The sequence below is a fragment of the Lactuca serriola genome, chromosome 4, assembly GCF_051521515.1.
Source record: "Lactuca serriola cultivar US96UC23 chromosome 4, Lser_US96UC23_V15, whole genome shotgun sequence".
Lineage (NCBI taxonomy): Eukaryota > Viridiplantae > Streptophyta > Magnoliopsida > Asterales > Asteraceae > Lactuca > Lactuca serriola.
This window is the reverse complement of record NC_136411.1, coordinates 49,879,375-49,897,601: the sequence shown is the minus strand read 5'-3', so window position 1 is coordinate 49,897,601 and position 18,227 is coordinate 49,879,375. Positions and strand designations below refer to the sequence as shown.

General features: G+C 34.9%; 1 protein-coding gene across 2 annotated transcripts; it reads left to right on the top strand.

Moving 5' to 3' along the window:
• The first annotated feature begins 302 nt into the window (after positions 1-302).
• Positions 303-1,957, top strand: LOC145101537 (NAD-dependent protein deacetylase HST1-like protein). 2 transcript variants are annotated; one of them, XM_079038747.1, is made up of 4 exons: positions 303-423; positions 506-1,135; positions 1,347-1,479; positions 1,731-1,957. In XM_079038747.1, exons 1-3 carry the CDS (start codon positions 418-420, stop codon positions 1,449-1,451), a joined length of 741 nt encoding a protein of 246 aa, XP_078894873.1. In that variant the 5' UTR covers positions 303-417; the 3' UTR covers positions 1,452-1,479; positions 1,731-1,957. The 2 variants fall into 2 exon arrangements, with proteins under 2 accessions (XP_078894873.1, XP_078894872.1); XM_079038746.1 differs by having other exon boundaries at positions 1,725-1,957.
• Positions 1,958-18,227: the final 16,270 nt, after the last annotated feature.

The following is an 18,227-nucleotide window of genomic DNA, read 5'->3' as shown; positions in this document are numbered from 1 at the left end:
GACCTTTAGTGATGAAAAAAATGAAAATTGACACCATACACACAATTTTCAAAACGGACGACATATAGTTTTGTACCAAAGTCATATATCTATATAAAAATGAATAATAGTAGAAAATGTATATTGAATTATTAATTATATACTAAATTGATGTATTCGACATGGCTCGTCACTACTCATAAAAACTTAAGGCTTAACATTGGTAAACGTGGTAAGGTTATTTGAACCTTGTTCACTGTTGAAATACTCTACCATGTTAGCCCCTTCCACTTTGGTCCCCCTGTGGTCCTTGTTTTCCTCTTTTTTACCTAAACCCTATAATTCATTCGTTTGTGGCCAACATCCACACATAAAACGCTTTCCATGTTTATTTTAGTCTTTCTTAACTAAATTGAGCTGCAACCAAGAAAGAAGAAAATGAAGGTATTCAATGGTTAATATTAATTATTCTCGCGCGTAACATTAGTTTGATTATAGATCATAACTAGTTTTCATTAATCCACAGATCTTCAGTTGGGTTCATCGTCGGTTTCATAAAAAAAGTGTGGCAGATGAAGATGCCAAGAAGGTTGAAAATGACAAGGTATCATTGCTTGAGAATGAAGCGTTAGCAGGGGTTTGTGATGGCTGGAAAGAAGGTATACTCGCCATTGGTACGTTGGGGATTGATCTTTCCAAAACTTTCCAGGTGAAAGATGTTGCGTACACCGACAATCAGTTGTTGTTGTTTGGCCATGATGACGATGAGGAGGACCAGGAAGGAGAAATGGAATGGCCATTGGTGCTAAAAGCTTGTAAACATGGGTTTCATCATGTTCAGAAACAAGATCCGTCACCATGTGATAAGGTTGCTAAACCTAATAATGGTAAAGAAGAAGTTGATGCTAAAGATCCTACAAATTTGAACACTGAATGCACAGAGAAGAAGATTATGAATTGTGGAGAGCGAACAACTCTTGCGGATTTGCTTTGGGGTGATTCGGAGAAGAACTTGTTGAAGGAGAAGTTATGTGATCCTTTCAATGTCCCCTACCATGTTAGCACATGTACCGAATCCATCAAGAGTACCCTGATCTCAAAAAAGAAGAAGATCGAGAAAGATGATTCCACTCACCCGATCAAGAAAACAAAACGAGTGAGCTTCTCTCTCTCTCTCTCTCTCTCTCTCTCTCTCTCTCTCTCTCTCTCTCTCTCTCTCTCTCTCTCTCTCTCTCTCTCTCTCTCTCTCTCTCTCTCTCTCTCTCATGTACATAAATTCGAGTTATGGATCTTTAATTTTATCTTTTGTTACTATTTATTGAAACTTCTAATGTGGGTTGCTGCCATTTAAACGTTTTGTGTAAAAGCTGATGAGAAAGATGTTGAAGAAGAAGATCTACCCAGATATCGCGAGTCAAAAGAAGGAGACTGAAGGGATTATCTATCAGGATATACATGTGCATGCTACTTGATGAATCCATCCCCGTCTTCGAAATTATGGTAATCCTCAAAGGTCTAGACTTGATGTACGTATTTTGATGGCCATTTCTACAATAGGAATCCAATTAGAATGCGCCAAATTGTGTCGCATGCCTCATATCCTATCCACATCAAATGATATATACAGATCAAAGTGTCACTGTAGCTGGATTGATTGGTTTAGGCACTTTATCTTACACTTTTAGCTTCTAATTAATCCTTTTTGCCAAAAAGGCTGTGGGCTAACTTGTGTTTTATTTGTCTAGATGCAGTTTTTCTACATCGAGGAGTGTGTTTGTACGTATTAACCATCCCTGCTGCATGCCAATATTTTCCCCTTCCTTAATTTGTTAATTGTTATTTGTATTATTTTTATGATCGAACTGGTGTTGCTCATATTATTAAGTTTGTGATTCGCATTAATTTTACTTAAGGGAACGAATGTTTGGCTTTTGTTGGTGTTTATCCAATAAAATAAAGGGAAGGTTTAGACATCTAATTAACCAGATCCACCTCCCACCAATTACCAGTTTTCCGTTAAGTAGATTTAGAAATATGGCTCTGGAAAATAATGTGGTCCAAGGACTCCTCAAGACTCTAAAGAAGTGGCACAAAGGAGCTATCCAGGTCCTCTCCATGTTAGAGAAAATTAGCTTTGGTCCGAAGCTTATTGAGGGCCACTCTCTATTAGTGTATATTAGTTAGTAGGTATGAGACTTGTATTCTTATATGGTTGATTAAAAAAAGTTAAATGCAAAATGCAAAAATTAATTATTTTTTAAAATAAAATTTTGAAATAAATACAAACAAAATGAATAATACTTGTAAATAGTTCAATCTACACTAAAAGTCTTGAGGAAGTGACATGTGTCAAAATGATTTTCATTTATTATAATAGATTAATGTATTGTAGCACATTAGTATTCACCCATTATTGTTGTATGTAGGCGCATATGTATCATCTCTTGTATATATTTGTGTATACGTTTTAATGAAAGGCAAAAGAGAATATTTCACACCCTAAAATGGTATCAAAGTCGAGATCGCTATAACTCTATCTTCCCCTCCTCATGTTGATTTTCTATTCTCTTTCACGATCCATCTTCTGTGATCGCTCATTTGTTTCGTTCCAATGAAAGGAGGTGAAAGCTCTAACCCTACCAACCAAAACCTTAAACCTCGTAGCATCACTAACATCATGATCCTTTGTTCCTTTTATTCTTGATTTGAATCAACTAGACTATAATGCTTGTAGAGTCCTTTTCGAGACCCACTTCAAAGCCTACGGAGTCTTCAATCACCTTGATGATACATCAAATCTGAAGGAGGCTATTGACGCGGAATGAAGAAACATCGAGTCTCTTGTTGCCATGTGGATCTATGGTGCCCTTACTCATCGCCTTCTCATTATGGTGCTTAAGAATGGTTACAAGGATCGAGATATTTGGAAGGCTCTTGAAGACTTATTCTGTGACAACAAAGATGCAAGGGCCATTAAACTAGAGAATGAACTTCGCTCCATGGTTATTGGTGATTTGTCTGTTATGTAGTATTGTCAAAAGATCAATGCGATGGTAGATTTATTAGCCAATATTGGCTCCCCCGTTCTCGAGAAAACATTGGTTACTTACCATCTTAATGGCTTGGAACCCAAGTTTGATAATATTGCTACTCTTATCCGTTATCGTGAGTGTCTCCCATGTTTTTGTCAAGCCCGTTCAATGTTTTTCCTTAAAGAACAACACTTTGATCAGATCTGTTCTTCTCAATCCATCCACTTGGATCACCTGTCTGCCCTCAAGTGTTCCATACCGATGGCAATGGGTCTCAATCTATCTGTCTCGGGGGAACCAATCTTGCTAGTAGCTTTGACACATTGTCAGTATTTTGATCATATCCTATGAACTGTAACTCTGATTGATAAGATTCAAAATGTTATAAAAACTAGACACAATTTCGGACAACGTTCATGTTTGTGAGAAAGGCAAAATCTGCGATTACATGGCCTAAAAATGCGATCACAGGTGTGATTGTATGTCTGTCCTGCGATCGCATGTTTGCCACAAAGCTTCCTAGGATCAAACTAAGTCATCTGAAGTAAAAAGTCCAAACATGCGATCGCATATGCATGTACCTGCGATTGTATGTTGTCCAAGAAAGCCTAGAACAACAATGTATGTCAATAAATCGGCCGGATACGCGTTTTTAAGAAAACCTGCGATCGCATGTTACCAGATTCTTGTTCCGGAAGCTTCCACCTTGAGTATAAATACAACCCTCATAATCAGATGTGAGAGTGAGACGATTCCAGATGAAGAAAACCACTTCTAAAGGCGATTTTTGAGTTCTTTCAGCGACTTTTGGAGATCTGAAGACTGTGAATCATCTCACATATTTAGTTTATCTATGTTTATCAGTAAATGTTTCTTTTATCTATTTTAGTTTCCTTTTTAGTCATGTCTGACTAAAGCTTAGTTTTTAATTGTGCATAGACTAGTACTTTTCATCTGATGAGTTATCAGATCTGATTTTTGTTTTGTGTTTCTATCTGGATTTTTCAGTTTTGAGCTTCATGAATGTTTGGTTTTAAATTTTTGTTAGTCATATCACGTAGCTAGGGTTTTTATCATTCTAGTTAATCAGTTAATAGAATCTGTAATTGTTCTTGGCAACCGATAAAAAGTAACAAGTATCAAATTGGTTCCGTTTTGAGATTTAACTCTGATATAAACTGAAAAATCCATATCTTTACACTTCCGAGCTTGTGAGAAGTATTGGGTATTGCTAGGAATTTTACACAGAACTTAATGCAATTTTTCTGATTTAATTAAGAGCTTGTTTAATTGAACAATAAAAAGTTAGGGTCAATTCAAAGAGCTTGTTTTGATTAACTAATTTTGATATAAGAGATTATACTAGAGATTGTTAGTTTTTCTCAATACCACCGTAGATAGAACGTATTCCGAATAACCAGATCTGAACTAGTTGCATGAGTAGGAAAGTCGCAGTAGAACTGAAATCATTTTTATTATTGATTTTCGTTTAATTTATTTTCAATGGGTGTTTTAGTTTTTAGTTTTAATCAAAACCCCCTTTTATATTTCTCTTTTGACTAGAATGTGCCTGATGCAAAAAATCATTGACCATTAGGTTGTGTCCTTAAGGATTCAACTCTGCTTCCCTATGCTATATTTTTAGGGCAACTAACAGTAATTATTTTATTTGTTTAAATCTGGTGCAACAATCGATCCTAACAAATCGACGCCATTACCGGGGACATGATGCTTTATAATAGTTTTATGCCCAAAGTTTTTTGTTCATGTACACCTTTAGTTTTTGATCCAAAAATCAAGCGAACTGCAAAGAAAATGAAGAAAGAAGTAGCAAAGAGAAAACAATCAGTTGGTTCATCATCATCTTTAGTACCTCCGAAAATCATTACACTGCAAGACACTCCCTTATTGAAAGAATCAGATCCATTTTTTTCGAAAGTACCCCCATCTTCACCTTTGGATAGTACCTATAAAACATACTCTCCACCACCCTCAGTCAAATCTGAATCCATAGATTCTTCAGAATCCAAATCTGAAGAATCAGACATGAGTGGAGACGAAACAGAAAAGACTCTCAGAGAGTGGGCCATTCAAGAAGTCAATTAGCAGCCCCTCTGCATCATTTTTCTAGAAGCCCAGAACTTCGAACTCAAATCTTGGTTGCTTCATCTTCTTCCTACTTTCAAAGGATTGGAAAACAAAGAACTACATAAATTCCTCAAGAAATTTCATGTGGTTTGTTCAGGAATGAAGTCGCATTCTGTTATAGAAGATAAGATAAAGCTAAGGGCATTCCCATTTTCACTTCAAGATTTAGCAAGAGAATGGCTATATTAACTCCCATATGGTTCCATCACCACTTGGACAGAACTCACGAAGCTGTTCTTAGAGAAGTATTTTTCAGAAACGCAATTTTCCAGTCTCCGAAGAGAAATCCTTGGGATCAAACAAGGAAAAAGAGAAGCTTTACACACTTAGTGGGAAAGGTTCAAGAAGCTTATGTTTCAGTGTCCACAACATGGGATCAACGATTATAAGCTCTACAACTGCTTCTGTGAAGGTCTGATACCCATGGAGAGGCACCTGATAAATTCTTCCAGTGGCGGATCCTTAGGAGATATGACACCAACAGAAATCAAGGAGGTGATAGAAAAGCTGGTTATAGTGTCAAAAAATTCTGTAAATGAAGACAGGTGGAATCCATATCAACCAAGGGGAGTCAAGGAAGTCATAAATGCTCATTTGGAGTCCCAAATATCTGAGTTGACAAAAGTTGCTCTACTCCTGAAAAAAGAGAAAATTGTATTAAAGAAACCATGTGGTATCTGCCTGAAGACTGAACATCCAGCAAATATGTGTCCAATATTGCAAAACGATGTTGCTCCAGTCAAAACTGTTGGAGGCTATCAGAACAATTATCAGAATAATTTTCAATAGAAACAACAATATCATATGCCACCCGGATTCCATCAGCTGCAAAATTATCAGCAGTCGGGTTTTCAACAAAACTTTCAACAACAAAATTATCAGCAACCCGGCAGTTCCAACATGGCCTTAGAAGATATAGTGAAGAGTCTTGCCACGAGCACCTAAGCATTCCAAACCGAAACCAGAGCTAGTATCAAGAATCTGAAACATCAAGTGTCTCAACTTGCCACTTTTGTGGGTCGTGTGGAATCTCAAGGAAAGTTACCGGGACACACAAAAAATAATCCAAAGAACAATGTGAGTGTTATTTCCTTGAAAAGTGGGAATTTATGGAGACCCAAGCACATCTAAACCAAAAAAAGAAGCTGAGGAAGAGTTTGAAGAAGTTCTGGTTGAAGCAGAAGATGTAAAAGAGACAAAAAAAAAAAAAAAAAAAAAAAAAAAAAGGAAGAGTATGAAGAGGTGTTGGTTGAAGAAGAATCTGAAAAGCTGGAAGAGAAAGAAACTCCAACACTAGTCCAGCCGAATCTGAAAGAATATAAGCACTTACCTCTGTTCCCATCAAGACTGAGGAACACGAAGTGCGAAAGAGAGGATGAAGACATCATGGAAATTTTTCGTAAGGTTGAGGTAAATATTCCAATTTTAGATGTTATAAAACACATTCCTTGATATGCTAAGTTTCTTAAAGATTTATGTATTTATAAGAAAAAGATGAAATTTAATGAACCTTTCAAAGCTGGCGAAAATATCTCCTCTATTTTACAAAAATGTTTGCCTCCAAAGTGCAACGATCCGAGAAATTTCTCAATTCCTTATAATTTGGAGAACCATAATTTTTTAAATGCCCCATGCTTGACCTTGGTGCATCAGTCAATGTCCTTCTCTTTTCTGTTTTTGAGAAATTAAAAATTGGAACTTTACAAAAAAAAACGAGACAATTATCCAGTTCGCTGACCACTCGACAGTACACCCAGAAGGTGTAGTGGATGATGTTCTTGTCCAAGTGGATAATCTAATCTTTCCCGTTGATTTTTATATTCTGGACATTGTGATTTAGACGTATCAGATAAATACTTAATTATTTTGGGAAGACATTTTCAGGAAAAAACTGCTAAAACGAAAATTGATGTTTTTGCTAGTACACTTTCAATGGAATTTGATGAGGATGTGGTGAATTTTAAAATGAATGATTATGATACTTGTGATAATATTTCTGTTAATTATCTGGGTACCAGCAGACCTTTATTTGAGGGTTGCTATGAGTTTTCTAATGTCTCTGTGTAAGAAATATTTATAGATAGAAACTTATATGCCACGTCAGAAGAGCTGGAAAAGGAAAAGCTTGGGGAAAAAGAGGAGAGGTTAGTTGTTGATAAGAAGCTGAACAGAAATAAGCTTGGGGAAGAGGAGGAGCTGAAATCTGCTAAAGGAAAATCAGAGACAAATCTGAAAAGAAAAATGGTTTTGGAGAAAGAAAAAGAGGGAAATGTGATTTCTGATATGAATGTGAAAAGAAGAAAGTTTGAAAAAAAAAAAAAGAAGAATTTTAGAAAGCAGAAGATCAAAAAACGAAAGAAATCAAATCATCTGAAAGACTTATCTGAAGACAATCTGGAGTCTTTCTAGTATGCTGAACAAGTTCCAGATCCACCCATATTGCCATATCTGAATGGATCTGGAGTGACAAGAAAGAGAGTTAAGCTTCAGAGAAGTCCTAACCACACCAGTTAGTAAATCTGGTTGGGCAAAGTCGAGCCAACGACTTTAAAAATGGACAGCTTTCCGGGTGGCAACCCGAGGAGTAGTTTTTTTTAGTTTTTTTTTACGCTTTCAATAAAGAGATTGTCGCAATTCCAAGCAAGCTTAGGGAAATCAGAGTTGCTGAAATTCATATTTTCACCATATCTTTGTCAAAATCAGATTTCTGCAAACTTATCAAATACATTCTTCCTACCTGCATCCTTTTTTGCTATTATAAGCTTTATTAAGTCGTTCATTCATCTCTAAGCATCGAAGACAATGCATCGTTTTAAGCTTGGGGAGGGGGTTAGTGTAAAAATTTACATTTTTTATTAAAAAAATTAACTTTTCAATTTTTTAGGCAAAAAAAATTCAATTTTTATTTTTATTTTTTGCATTGCATTTGCATATAAAAATCTGAAAAATCTCAAAATATTTTATTTTCTATTTTATTTTTCTGCATTCATAATTAAAAAAAACCCAAAAGATTTTATTTCTAGTTATTTTAGTTTTTATTTATTTTCTGCATATTAAAAAGTTCCGAAAATTGTAAAGAAAAACGAAAAAATTAAAATTTAAAGTTTACATGAGATGATGATATCTTTTTATATTTGATAGCTCTGTTAAGATGTAGTGTGATAGTAACCGAAAATAACAGTCTCACTACAATTAATTTTTAAGAATTATCTTTTTCAACTGCCTTAAATGTTTTCGATATGAACCAAAATAAGAGTCAGATAATTTTTACAATGGAATTGTGGGATGGAAAAATAAACAATGTTTAGAAAATAATTTCCATAGATGCCTTAAAAAAATCTAGATTGGATAGCCCTTATCTTTCCTTGAAGTACTAAACCCTATAGTTTATGCGCCTTTTGAGGTTGGGAGGAAACTCTTGTAATACCCACAATTTATTATCATTTTTGAAATATTAAAGATATGGTAGACCTCAAAGTAAAGTTTGCGCACAGTTAATATATTTGTTAGAAATTGTACATCAAGCAACTTGAAGAAATTTGCATTTCAAAGTTAAATCCAAGTCAAGTTCAAGTCAAAATCAAGAAGCAAGTAAGTTAAATCTGAAGAGTTGATCAAGACAAAGAAGATGTGTGATATAATGAGATTGATCCTTAGATAGTGGAATCATAGGGGTAAACTTTGATTTTCTGTCCATAATTGAGCTTACCGCGTTTACTGGACGAGTTCGGAAAAAAAAGGAGGGGTTAGTTAAGCTAAGTTTTTATAAACGAATTTTCATGAAATTTTCTTTAAAAATACACTATTTTCACAAATTTAATTTGGCATAAAAATTATTTGCTCAAGCTTGGTTTGACTTATTAAATATGAAATTCGAATCGTTAATATAAATTATTGAGATTGTTGTCTAGGTAGTGATTTCATTGGAGCTTCCTCGTTGTGAAATCTAATCATGTGAACAAAAAAAAGAGTGAAGTAATTTCGTTTAAGTTTTTAGTTTCATTTATTTTATTCTAAATTATTTTTAGGTCATCTACATCTTTCCATTTGTTATAATGTTTTATCTTTTTCTTACTTAAGGGCAATTCATGTTCAAGCTTGGGGAGATTTGTTAGATGCTATTTTATGCATCTTTTAGGGTAGTTTTTATTATCATTTAGTATCATAATTTGTACATTTGCATGTTATTTGTTTAAATGATGTTTAGCTCATATATTTTGTTAGAATTTTTGTACTACTCGGGTTTTATATTGTTTTTAGATAATTGGAGTGGATCGGTACTTTCGGAGCAGCTTTGGATGCATTTGAGGGAGTAACTGGATGAATATTTGGAGCCTAAATGAAGTTTAACCTAAAGGAGGATGTTAAGGAATTCTTGGAATATGTTTTGGTCAAGAAAAATTCGATCGAATTGATCACACAAAGATAGAATCTACAATCTTAAGCTAAAGGATGTTGCTGGCAGCTTTGACCCCATGTCTGTATTTTGACCATATCTCATGATTGTAACTTCGGTTGACGATATTCAAAATGTTCTGAAAACTAGATACAATTTGGGACAACTTTCATGTTTGTGAAAAGGCAAAATCTACGATTACTTGGCCCAAAAATGCAACCACAGGGGTGATCGCATGTATGTGTTGCGATCGTATGTTTGCCAAGAAGCTTCCTAGGGTCAAATTAAGTCGTTTGGATATCATCTGAAGTAAAAATTCCAAACCTGCGATCGCATATGCATGTACCTGCGATCACATGTTGTCCAAAAAAAGCCTAGAACAACAATGTACGTCATTAAATCGGCCTGATGCACGTTTTTAAGAAAACCTACAATCGCATAGGGCCTACTTGAGATCGTATGTTACCAGATTCTTGTTCTGGAAGCTTCCACCTTGAGTATAAATACAACCCTCATAATCAGATGTGAGATAGATACGATTCCAGACGACGAAAACCACTTCTAAAGGTGATTTTTGAATTCTTTCAGCGACTTTTGGAGATCTGAAGACTGTGAATCATCTCACACATTTCGTTTATCTAGGTTTATCAATAAATGTTTCTTTTATCTATTTTAGTTTCCTTTTTAGACATGTCTGGCTAAAGCTTAGTTTTTAATTCTGCATAGACTAGTACTTTTCATGTGATGAGTTATTAGATCTGATTTTGTTTTGTGTTTCTATCTGGATTTTTCAGTTTTGTGATTAATGAATGTTTGGTTTTAAATTTTTGTTAGTCATATCACTTAGCTAGGGTTTTTATCATTCTGGTTAATCAGTTAATAGAATTCGTAATTGTTCTTGTCAACCGGTAAAAAGTAACAAGTATCAAATTGGTTACTGTTTTGAGATTTAACTCTGATACAAACTGAAAAATTTAAATCTTTACGCTTCCGAGCTTTTGAGAAGTATTGGGTATTGCTGGGAATTTTACACATAACTTAATGCAATTTTTCTGATTTAATTAAGAGCTTGTTTAATTGAACAATAAAAAGTTAGGGTTAATTCAAAGAGCTTGTTTCGATTAACTAGTTTAGGTAAAAGAGATTATACTAGAGCTTGTTAGTTTTTCTCAGTACCAACTTAGAACGTATTCTAAATAACCAGATCTGAACGAGTTGCATGATTAGGAAAGTCGTAGTAGAACTGAAATCATTTTTATTATTGATTTTCGTTTAATTTATTTTCACTGTGTTTCTATCTAGATTTTTTAGTTTTGAGCTTAATGAATGTTTGGTTTTAAATTCTTGTTAGTCTGATCACCTAGCTAGGGTTTTTATCATTCCAGTTAATCAATTAATAGAATATGTAACTGTTCTTGTCAACCGGTAAAAAGTAACAAGTATCAGATTGGTTCCGTTTTGGGATTTAACTCTGATATAAACTGAAATAAATCATATTCTTACGCTTCCGAGCTTGTGAGAAGTATTGAGTATTGCTGGGAATTTTACACAGAACTTAATGAAAATTTTCTGATTTAATTAAGAGTTTGTTTAATTGAACAATAAAAAATTAGGGTTAATTCAAAGAGCTTGTTTTGATTAACTAGTTTAGGTAAAAGAGATTATACTAGAGCTTGTTAGTTTTTCTCAGTACCAACTTAGATAGAACGCATTCTGTATAACCAGATATGAACTAGTTGCATGATTAGGAAAGTTGCAGCAGAACTGAAATCGTTTTTATTATTGATTTTCGTTTAATTTATTTTCACTGCGTTTTTTAGCTTTTAGTTTTACTCAAAACCCCCTTTTATATTTCTGTTTTGACTAGAATGTGCTTGATGCAAAAAATCATTGACCATTAGGCTGTATCCCTGAGGATTCAACTATGCTTCCCTGTGCAATATTTTTAGTGCAACCAACAGTGATTATTTTATTAGTTTGAATCGGGTGCAATAATCGGTCTTAACAACCGCTTCACCTCCCTTTCTTGCGTCTCCTTCCTGTTTTTAGTTAACAGTCAAGACCCTCCCTTTCTTCATTCTAATTGCACCACCTCACTCTCATTCTCCCTCTAATTGGACCAAAAAGAACACGAGGTTCAACCTAACCCTTTTCCTTTTATTGATTTGCAGGTTTCACTTTCTTTCTCTCATTCTTCTCTCTTCTCAAAATCGGTACAAAAGCACACCCTCTTCTCTTTTAATTCTCGAATTTCAGTGTTAATTTTTGGTGGTGTGTGACAGGCAAACGTCTGAAACTCGAACCTATAGAATAATGTCTACTATTTACCGGTGAAGAAGAAGATTCAGATCGTAGAAGAAGCAAAAACGACGTCAGATTTTGACCATCTTCTTCGCCTACTACTCTACTTTCGATTCTGAAATCGTATAGATCTGATAGCGGGGTAGATCCATTTTCTGGTAGTGGTGGTGGTTAAATGTTCTTTTGGTAGCAATGTTAGGTGGTGGTCTAGTGGCCAAATTTTTTCTTTAAGGGGAGTGAGGTTATGACTTCGAGGGAGGAAGATAGAGAGTCTGAAGGGAGAAATGGGGTAGGGTTGGTAGGGAATAAAGAGGATAGGTTTATTGTTTAAAAATTATTAATATCTGTAAATAATGGGTTTAAATTTATTTCTTTTTTAAATAAAAAATAAAAAGAAAGGGTAATATAGTCATTTTATGTTGCCGAAAGGATGAATTATGCAAATTTAAACTAACAAGGGATGAAGTGTGTAAATTTAAAACAAACGAGGGACGGCCCAAGTTCATTTTAAAAAATAGAGACTAAACATATGTTTTGAGATTCGGGACGATTCTCATAATTTAAAGGGTATTTGGATAGGGAAAAAAGAGGGTGCTTATTACTTATTACTTATTTCCACCACAATAAGCTAAGTTTAAGTGTTTGGATAGGAATCCTTAAAAATCAGCTTATTGTGGTAGGAATAAGCTAAATAAGTTGATTTTAATAAGCGGGGGGGATGCTTATTGCTTATTTTTAGTGATTTGAGAATTTACCGAATTACCCTTTTACAATAACGATACATAAACCCATAAACCCTTTCTCGATCAAATCCTTCACAATCTTCTGTTGTTCGCTATTCCCTTCTTCTAGGAACTGCCATCGACGATCTGGAAGCCATTGACAATCAGGTTTGTGTTTTCATCAAAAAATTCGTCTTGCATAAATCGCACCTGTTATTTTCTTTTTTCTTCTGGTTCTACCTGTTTGCTGCTTCCCTTCTCGCCTCTGTGATGCTTCTTTTTTTCTTCATCCTTGATTCTTGTTGTTATTTGCTGCTATTGATGCTAGTGATTCTTGTTTGCATTTACAAATTCCTCTGTGTGTTTCTTTTTTCTTTTGCTTCTACCGCTTTGCTACTACAGAAAAACTCACACCTATGATTCTTCTTTTTTTTCTTCATCCTTGATTCTTGTTGTTATTTGCTGCTATTGATGCTAGTGATTCTTGTTTGCATTTACAAATTCCTCTGCGTGTTTTGATTCAACATTACGGTGAATATTCAGAATTTTCTTCATTCATTACCATGATTCAATATAGGTAATGGACACTATCAATGTTCATGATGTGGGTATTGATACACCCAAATTGAAAGTTACAAATAGATTTAATTGGGATCCTCATACATTCAAGGTGTTTTCTTGAGGAATTTATGAACAAGCTAAAAAATAAGAATAAACAGGGTACTTATTTCAATAAGACCGCGTGCCAAAATATATGTAAGAGGCTTTTGGAACGAACATGTAAAGATTTGGACATAAATCAAATGAAAAAAATGGGACATTATGCGGAAAGAGTTCAAATATTATGACCGTTTAACAAGATTAGAAACGGGAATTTCAATTGATCCCATGAGAAATATAATCTTAACATCAAAGGAATGGTGGAATGAGAAAATAAAGGTAATAATTATAAATTTTATCTATCAATTTATTAATTGTATTGTGTTTTTCGTGACATTCTCATTTTCTACATATAGGAAGATAAAGAGTATGCTAAGTTTAAGGATAAGAGTTTTGAGGTATATGAGACATATTATGAGGCTTTATTTTGGGATACCTTAGTTGTTGGAGACAAGGCTAAGGTACCTTACGAATTTGGCGACAATTGCACTCCAGATGATGTACAATTTGTGGATATAACGGATGGAAAAGAAGCTAGTGACGAAGTCCTCTTATTTGATGATGTTGATCCTTTTCTCACATATGATAGTTCTAGTAAGAAAAGGATGGGAAAGAAGTTAACTCCCAGGCGTGACAACAAAAGAAAATTTGAAGGAAAAAGTATGGTAAGCTCGTCATATGAAGAGAAACTGGACACTGTTTTTGATGTTTTGTTAACAAGGAGCACTCGGACCCCAAGACAAACCACACACTCACCGACAACAAAAGATTGCATGGCAATTGTGTCTACTTTGCCGGGTTTTGAAGAAGGCTCAATAGGATATTTGGAAGCGTTAGAGGTCTTTCTAAAGAAGCCAACTCGTCATAATTTTATGGTTCCAAAGACTGATGAAACAAAGATGGAGTTTCTCAAGAGGTTTATAGAGAAAGAGAAGTAGTTGAAGACAAACTAACCATCCACTTCCAACCGATGGTTAGTATTATTATTTATTAATAGAAGTTTTATATTTTCAAACGGTATAAATGAATAACAGTCATATGCTTTATTTTTACCTATATAGGTAAGTTTTACCTTGTAGACGACGTATATCCAAATTCAAAAGGTTATCTTGCTCCCTATAAAGGTTCAAACATCTATTATGATATTCCTGATTTTCGACGTGGATAGACTCGAGCCGCGCGGGAACCAAAAGGCTTCAAAGAAAATTTTAACTATTGTCATTCGTCACTTCGCAATGTAATTGAACAGACATCTGGAGTTTGGAAGGTTGGATGGGTGTTACTAAGAGATATGCATGTAAATTTCGACATCGAGACCCAAGTGAAAATTGTGCTAACTTCAATGGCGATTCACAATTACATTAGAATGAGCGATAGTGGTGATGCAACATTTCAAATAGCATAATAAGAATCTTATATTTTGCGCAATAATGAAGAACCCGGTGATGATATTGTTGGATAAGGTGTCTAAGTCCATAACTATTTATGGTATGTACTTGACCCGACCCGGCATGGTCCATTTGGGTTGCATGGCACCATGCAATTGGATAGACTAAATCAGGGAAATAACATTTGTGGTTTATTAATATATTATAAGTTCTAATATATTAATAGTATTATTTAATTAGTTTGATCAAGAATTAATTTAGAATTAATTAAGTGATCAAAAGATAACTAATTAAATATATGGGTTGATTATGTAAATCATCCATAACTTGTATAGTGGGCTAAGAGGCTCCATGGATTATCAAGTCGTGTTAAACCTATAGGATGATCCATGGATGCTCCATGGGAGTTACAAACCCATGGGTCATGGAAATGAAGAGCTATCACATATTAAGGTTTACATGGTGTAACCCTAGATGTGTCAACACTATATAAAGAACATGTTCTCCACCAAAATCGGCTACACACAAGAACAAGTGAGGGCAAGGCCGATTTTTCAAGTGTGTATTCTCTCAAAAAGTTTACTCCTTTGCATTTGGTGTTGTGTGAAGCATTTGAGGCATCATACTTGGGGTGCTAGGCTCACAAGGTTTCAAGGATCATAATCAACAACAAGGTAAGTTATTCTATCTTTCATTCAAGTTAAAAATGTTCCCCATGTATGCTAGATAGGAATATAACCTTGGAATTCTACTTTGCATGATAATTAGACAAACATAGATCCAAGGTTATTAGGGTTGCATGTACACTTAAGAAGTGTTAGAATGCTCAAAACCCATCAGTGGTATCAGAGCCTAGGCTTATTTGTTTGTTATTTGTGCAAAATTGTGTTAAAAATCAAAATTGTTTGCTGTCTGATTAGTGAACTCGCCGAGTCCATGGGGGGACTCAACGAGTTCAAGTGTATATTCAACCTACTCGTCGAGTAGGTTCATGCACTCGACGAATAGGAGGCCCTGACAGCAGATTTTTGACTTTTGTTGCTGGAAATGAACTAGAAACATTACCCTAAACTGTTTTGGTACTTGAAAGCTTGTTTTAGATGATGTAATGTTTATGCTAATCCATTTACAATGGCAATTATCAAAATTACAAGTTTTTAAGTGTAATTATTGATTCTTGAACGTGTTCATATTCATGTTCTTGAACTTATGAAGATTAGATGATCATAGGAATTGCTTGTAACCTTCATGGTAGTTCAATTCCTGATCATAATGTGTTTTAATGGAGTCCATAACTTGTCCTCAAGTTATGGAAAACCAAAAGTCACACTTTTATTAAAGCCATTAAAAGAACACAAGAGTTATAAAAAATGAAGAGTCTTCATTTTTATTACTCAATTAACTTTATAAGAAATGAAAAGTTTTGAAAGTTTACAAAACTTGCCCTCAAGTTTTGGAACAAGTAAAGTCTTGATTAAAAACTTTAGTTCCAACCCTTAGAATTTTAAAAGTTAAAATTCAACCCTTATACTTTATAATATTATAAGTTAATATATATATATATATATATATATATATATATATATATATATATATATATATATATATATATATATGTATGTATAAGATCAAGTCGTCTTACCGCTAGTACGCCTCATTCACGAAGCCGGTCTATAAGGGGGTATAAGGTTGTTGCCTATAAAATGGAAACTTAATGGGTGTCCACTCTCACCCACCGCTTCCTTGATCGGTGAAGGGTCATTAGCCGAACGGGTAGGACAAGGACTTATAAATTCTCATTAAAAGTATGATGAATATTATAAAGTAACTAAATGTTTTATTAAATTCCCAATCTTAGTTACTTTAGGAAAAATGTGAATAAGGTGTTAATCCATGAAATTACACTTTACACTTTGTTTAAGTCGTTGGTGGAGCGTGTGTGGTTAACCGGCACACTAACTTGGACTTAACAAGGTAGGTGAAGGGTGACTTAAGGTTTATCATAATATCGGTGGAGCGTGTGTGGTTTACCGGCACATCGATTAAGTGATAAACTTTAAGGGTACCAAGTGATTTGCATGGTTACTTCACACCTCGTTTTGTGATCCTCGGTATCACAGTCACAAAACTTGGAGGGCACACTCGAGATTGAAACATGCCTTTGAAAAGTTTATTGAATCTCAAAAGAATCTAGGAATTTCTAAGAACCAATTAAAAACCTAATATTCATATTTCGTTTTCCATGGTGGAAATTGGTGAATCGTCATTCACCTACCTTTCAAATATGTTATAGCTTGGATTACGGCATACCTCTTCTAAGTTATAATATATTGTGATTGAATCCTAGCCTTAATATTACATTTGGGTGTTTTATTAAGGACTCCCTTAATATCTAAACTAATCTTGTCCTCTTCTTTCAGATGTCTTCAAACAACGTTGCTTCTGGCTCTAATCCTAATGGCTCCTTTACCCTTATGAACTTGTGTGGGAAAGTCACTTTTGATGGATCCAACTTCAATGAATGGATCAGAAACATTAGGATGATTACCCGCTACGAGGACAAAGAATATGTCCTCGATAAGGAGCTTAAGGAGATTTATGAGACCACTGCAACTCCCCAGGAGATCGCTGACTTCCAGGCACATGAAAGGGGTGATACAAAAGTGGCATGCATCATGTTGGCCACCATGACAGCAGAACTCCAAAAGTCCTATGAGGACTTCTACCCTTTTGAAATGCACCAAGATCTGATGGAAAGATACCATCAAAGTGCACGACAAGAGAGGTATGAAATCATTTGCTCCATGATAACAACCATGATGAAGTACGGGGAATCCGTCACGAGCCACGTGCAGAAAATGCAAAGGTATGTGGATCGGTTGCTGAAGCTTAATGTGAACTTCCCTGAGGAGCTTGCAATAGATATCATTTTGCACTCCTTACCATCGTGTTATGATCAATTCCACATGACATATCACATGACTAAGGAAGAGGTCACACTCAAAAAACTTCAGGGACTCCTCAAGACCGTAGAAACAGGTCTTAAGGGTAAGTCAGTTGTTAACACTCCTACTCCAAACTCCGCCCTGGTTTTGCCAATTGGGAAAGGTCGAGGGAAGAAGGGAAAGAGCTCTTCGAAGGGTACCAAGGCTAGGACCCTTGATGGCTCTTCTTCAAGTGGAACCAAGAAAGGTTTCGTCACTCCTTCTTCTGACCCAAAAGAGGCTGAATGCTTCTATTGCCATGAAAAGTCACATTGGAAGCAGAACTACCCAAAATACCAGCAAGATGTGAAGGATGGGAAAGTTAAAACCAACCATGAAAGTATTTACACTATCTTATCTAATAAATCACCCCATTCTAACTCTTGGGTCCTTGATACCGGTTGTGGTATTCATATCTGTTCTGATTTGCAGGACTAAGAAGAAGTGAGAATGTGGAGCATGGAAGAATAAACTTAATCATGGGGAATAGGAAAGCTTTACCTATCACCAATATTGGAGTTTATACTTTATCTCTAAGTAGTGGGTTTAATTTAGATTTGAATAAATGTTGTTATTCGCCAGAAAGGGCAAGAAATATTATTTCCTTTCATGCATTG

Coding starts and splice junctions, on each gene's coding strand:
- LOC145101537 (XM_079038747.1), top strand. Junction 1,136..1,346: donor CGATCAAGAAAACAAAACGA/GTGAGCTTCTCT, acceptor TTTGTGTAAAAG/CTGATGAGAAAGATGTTGAA.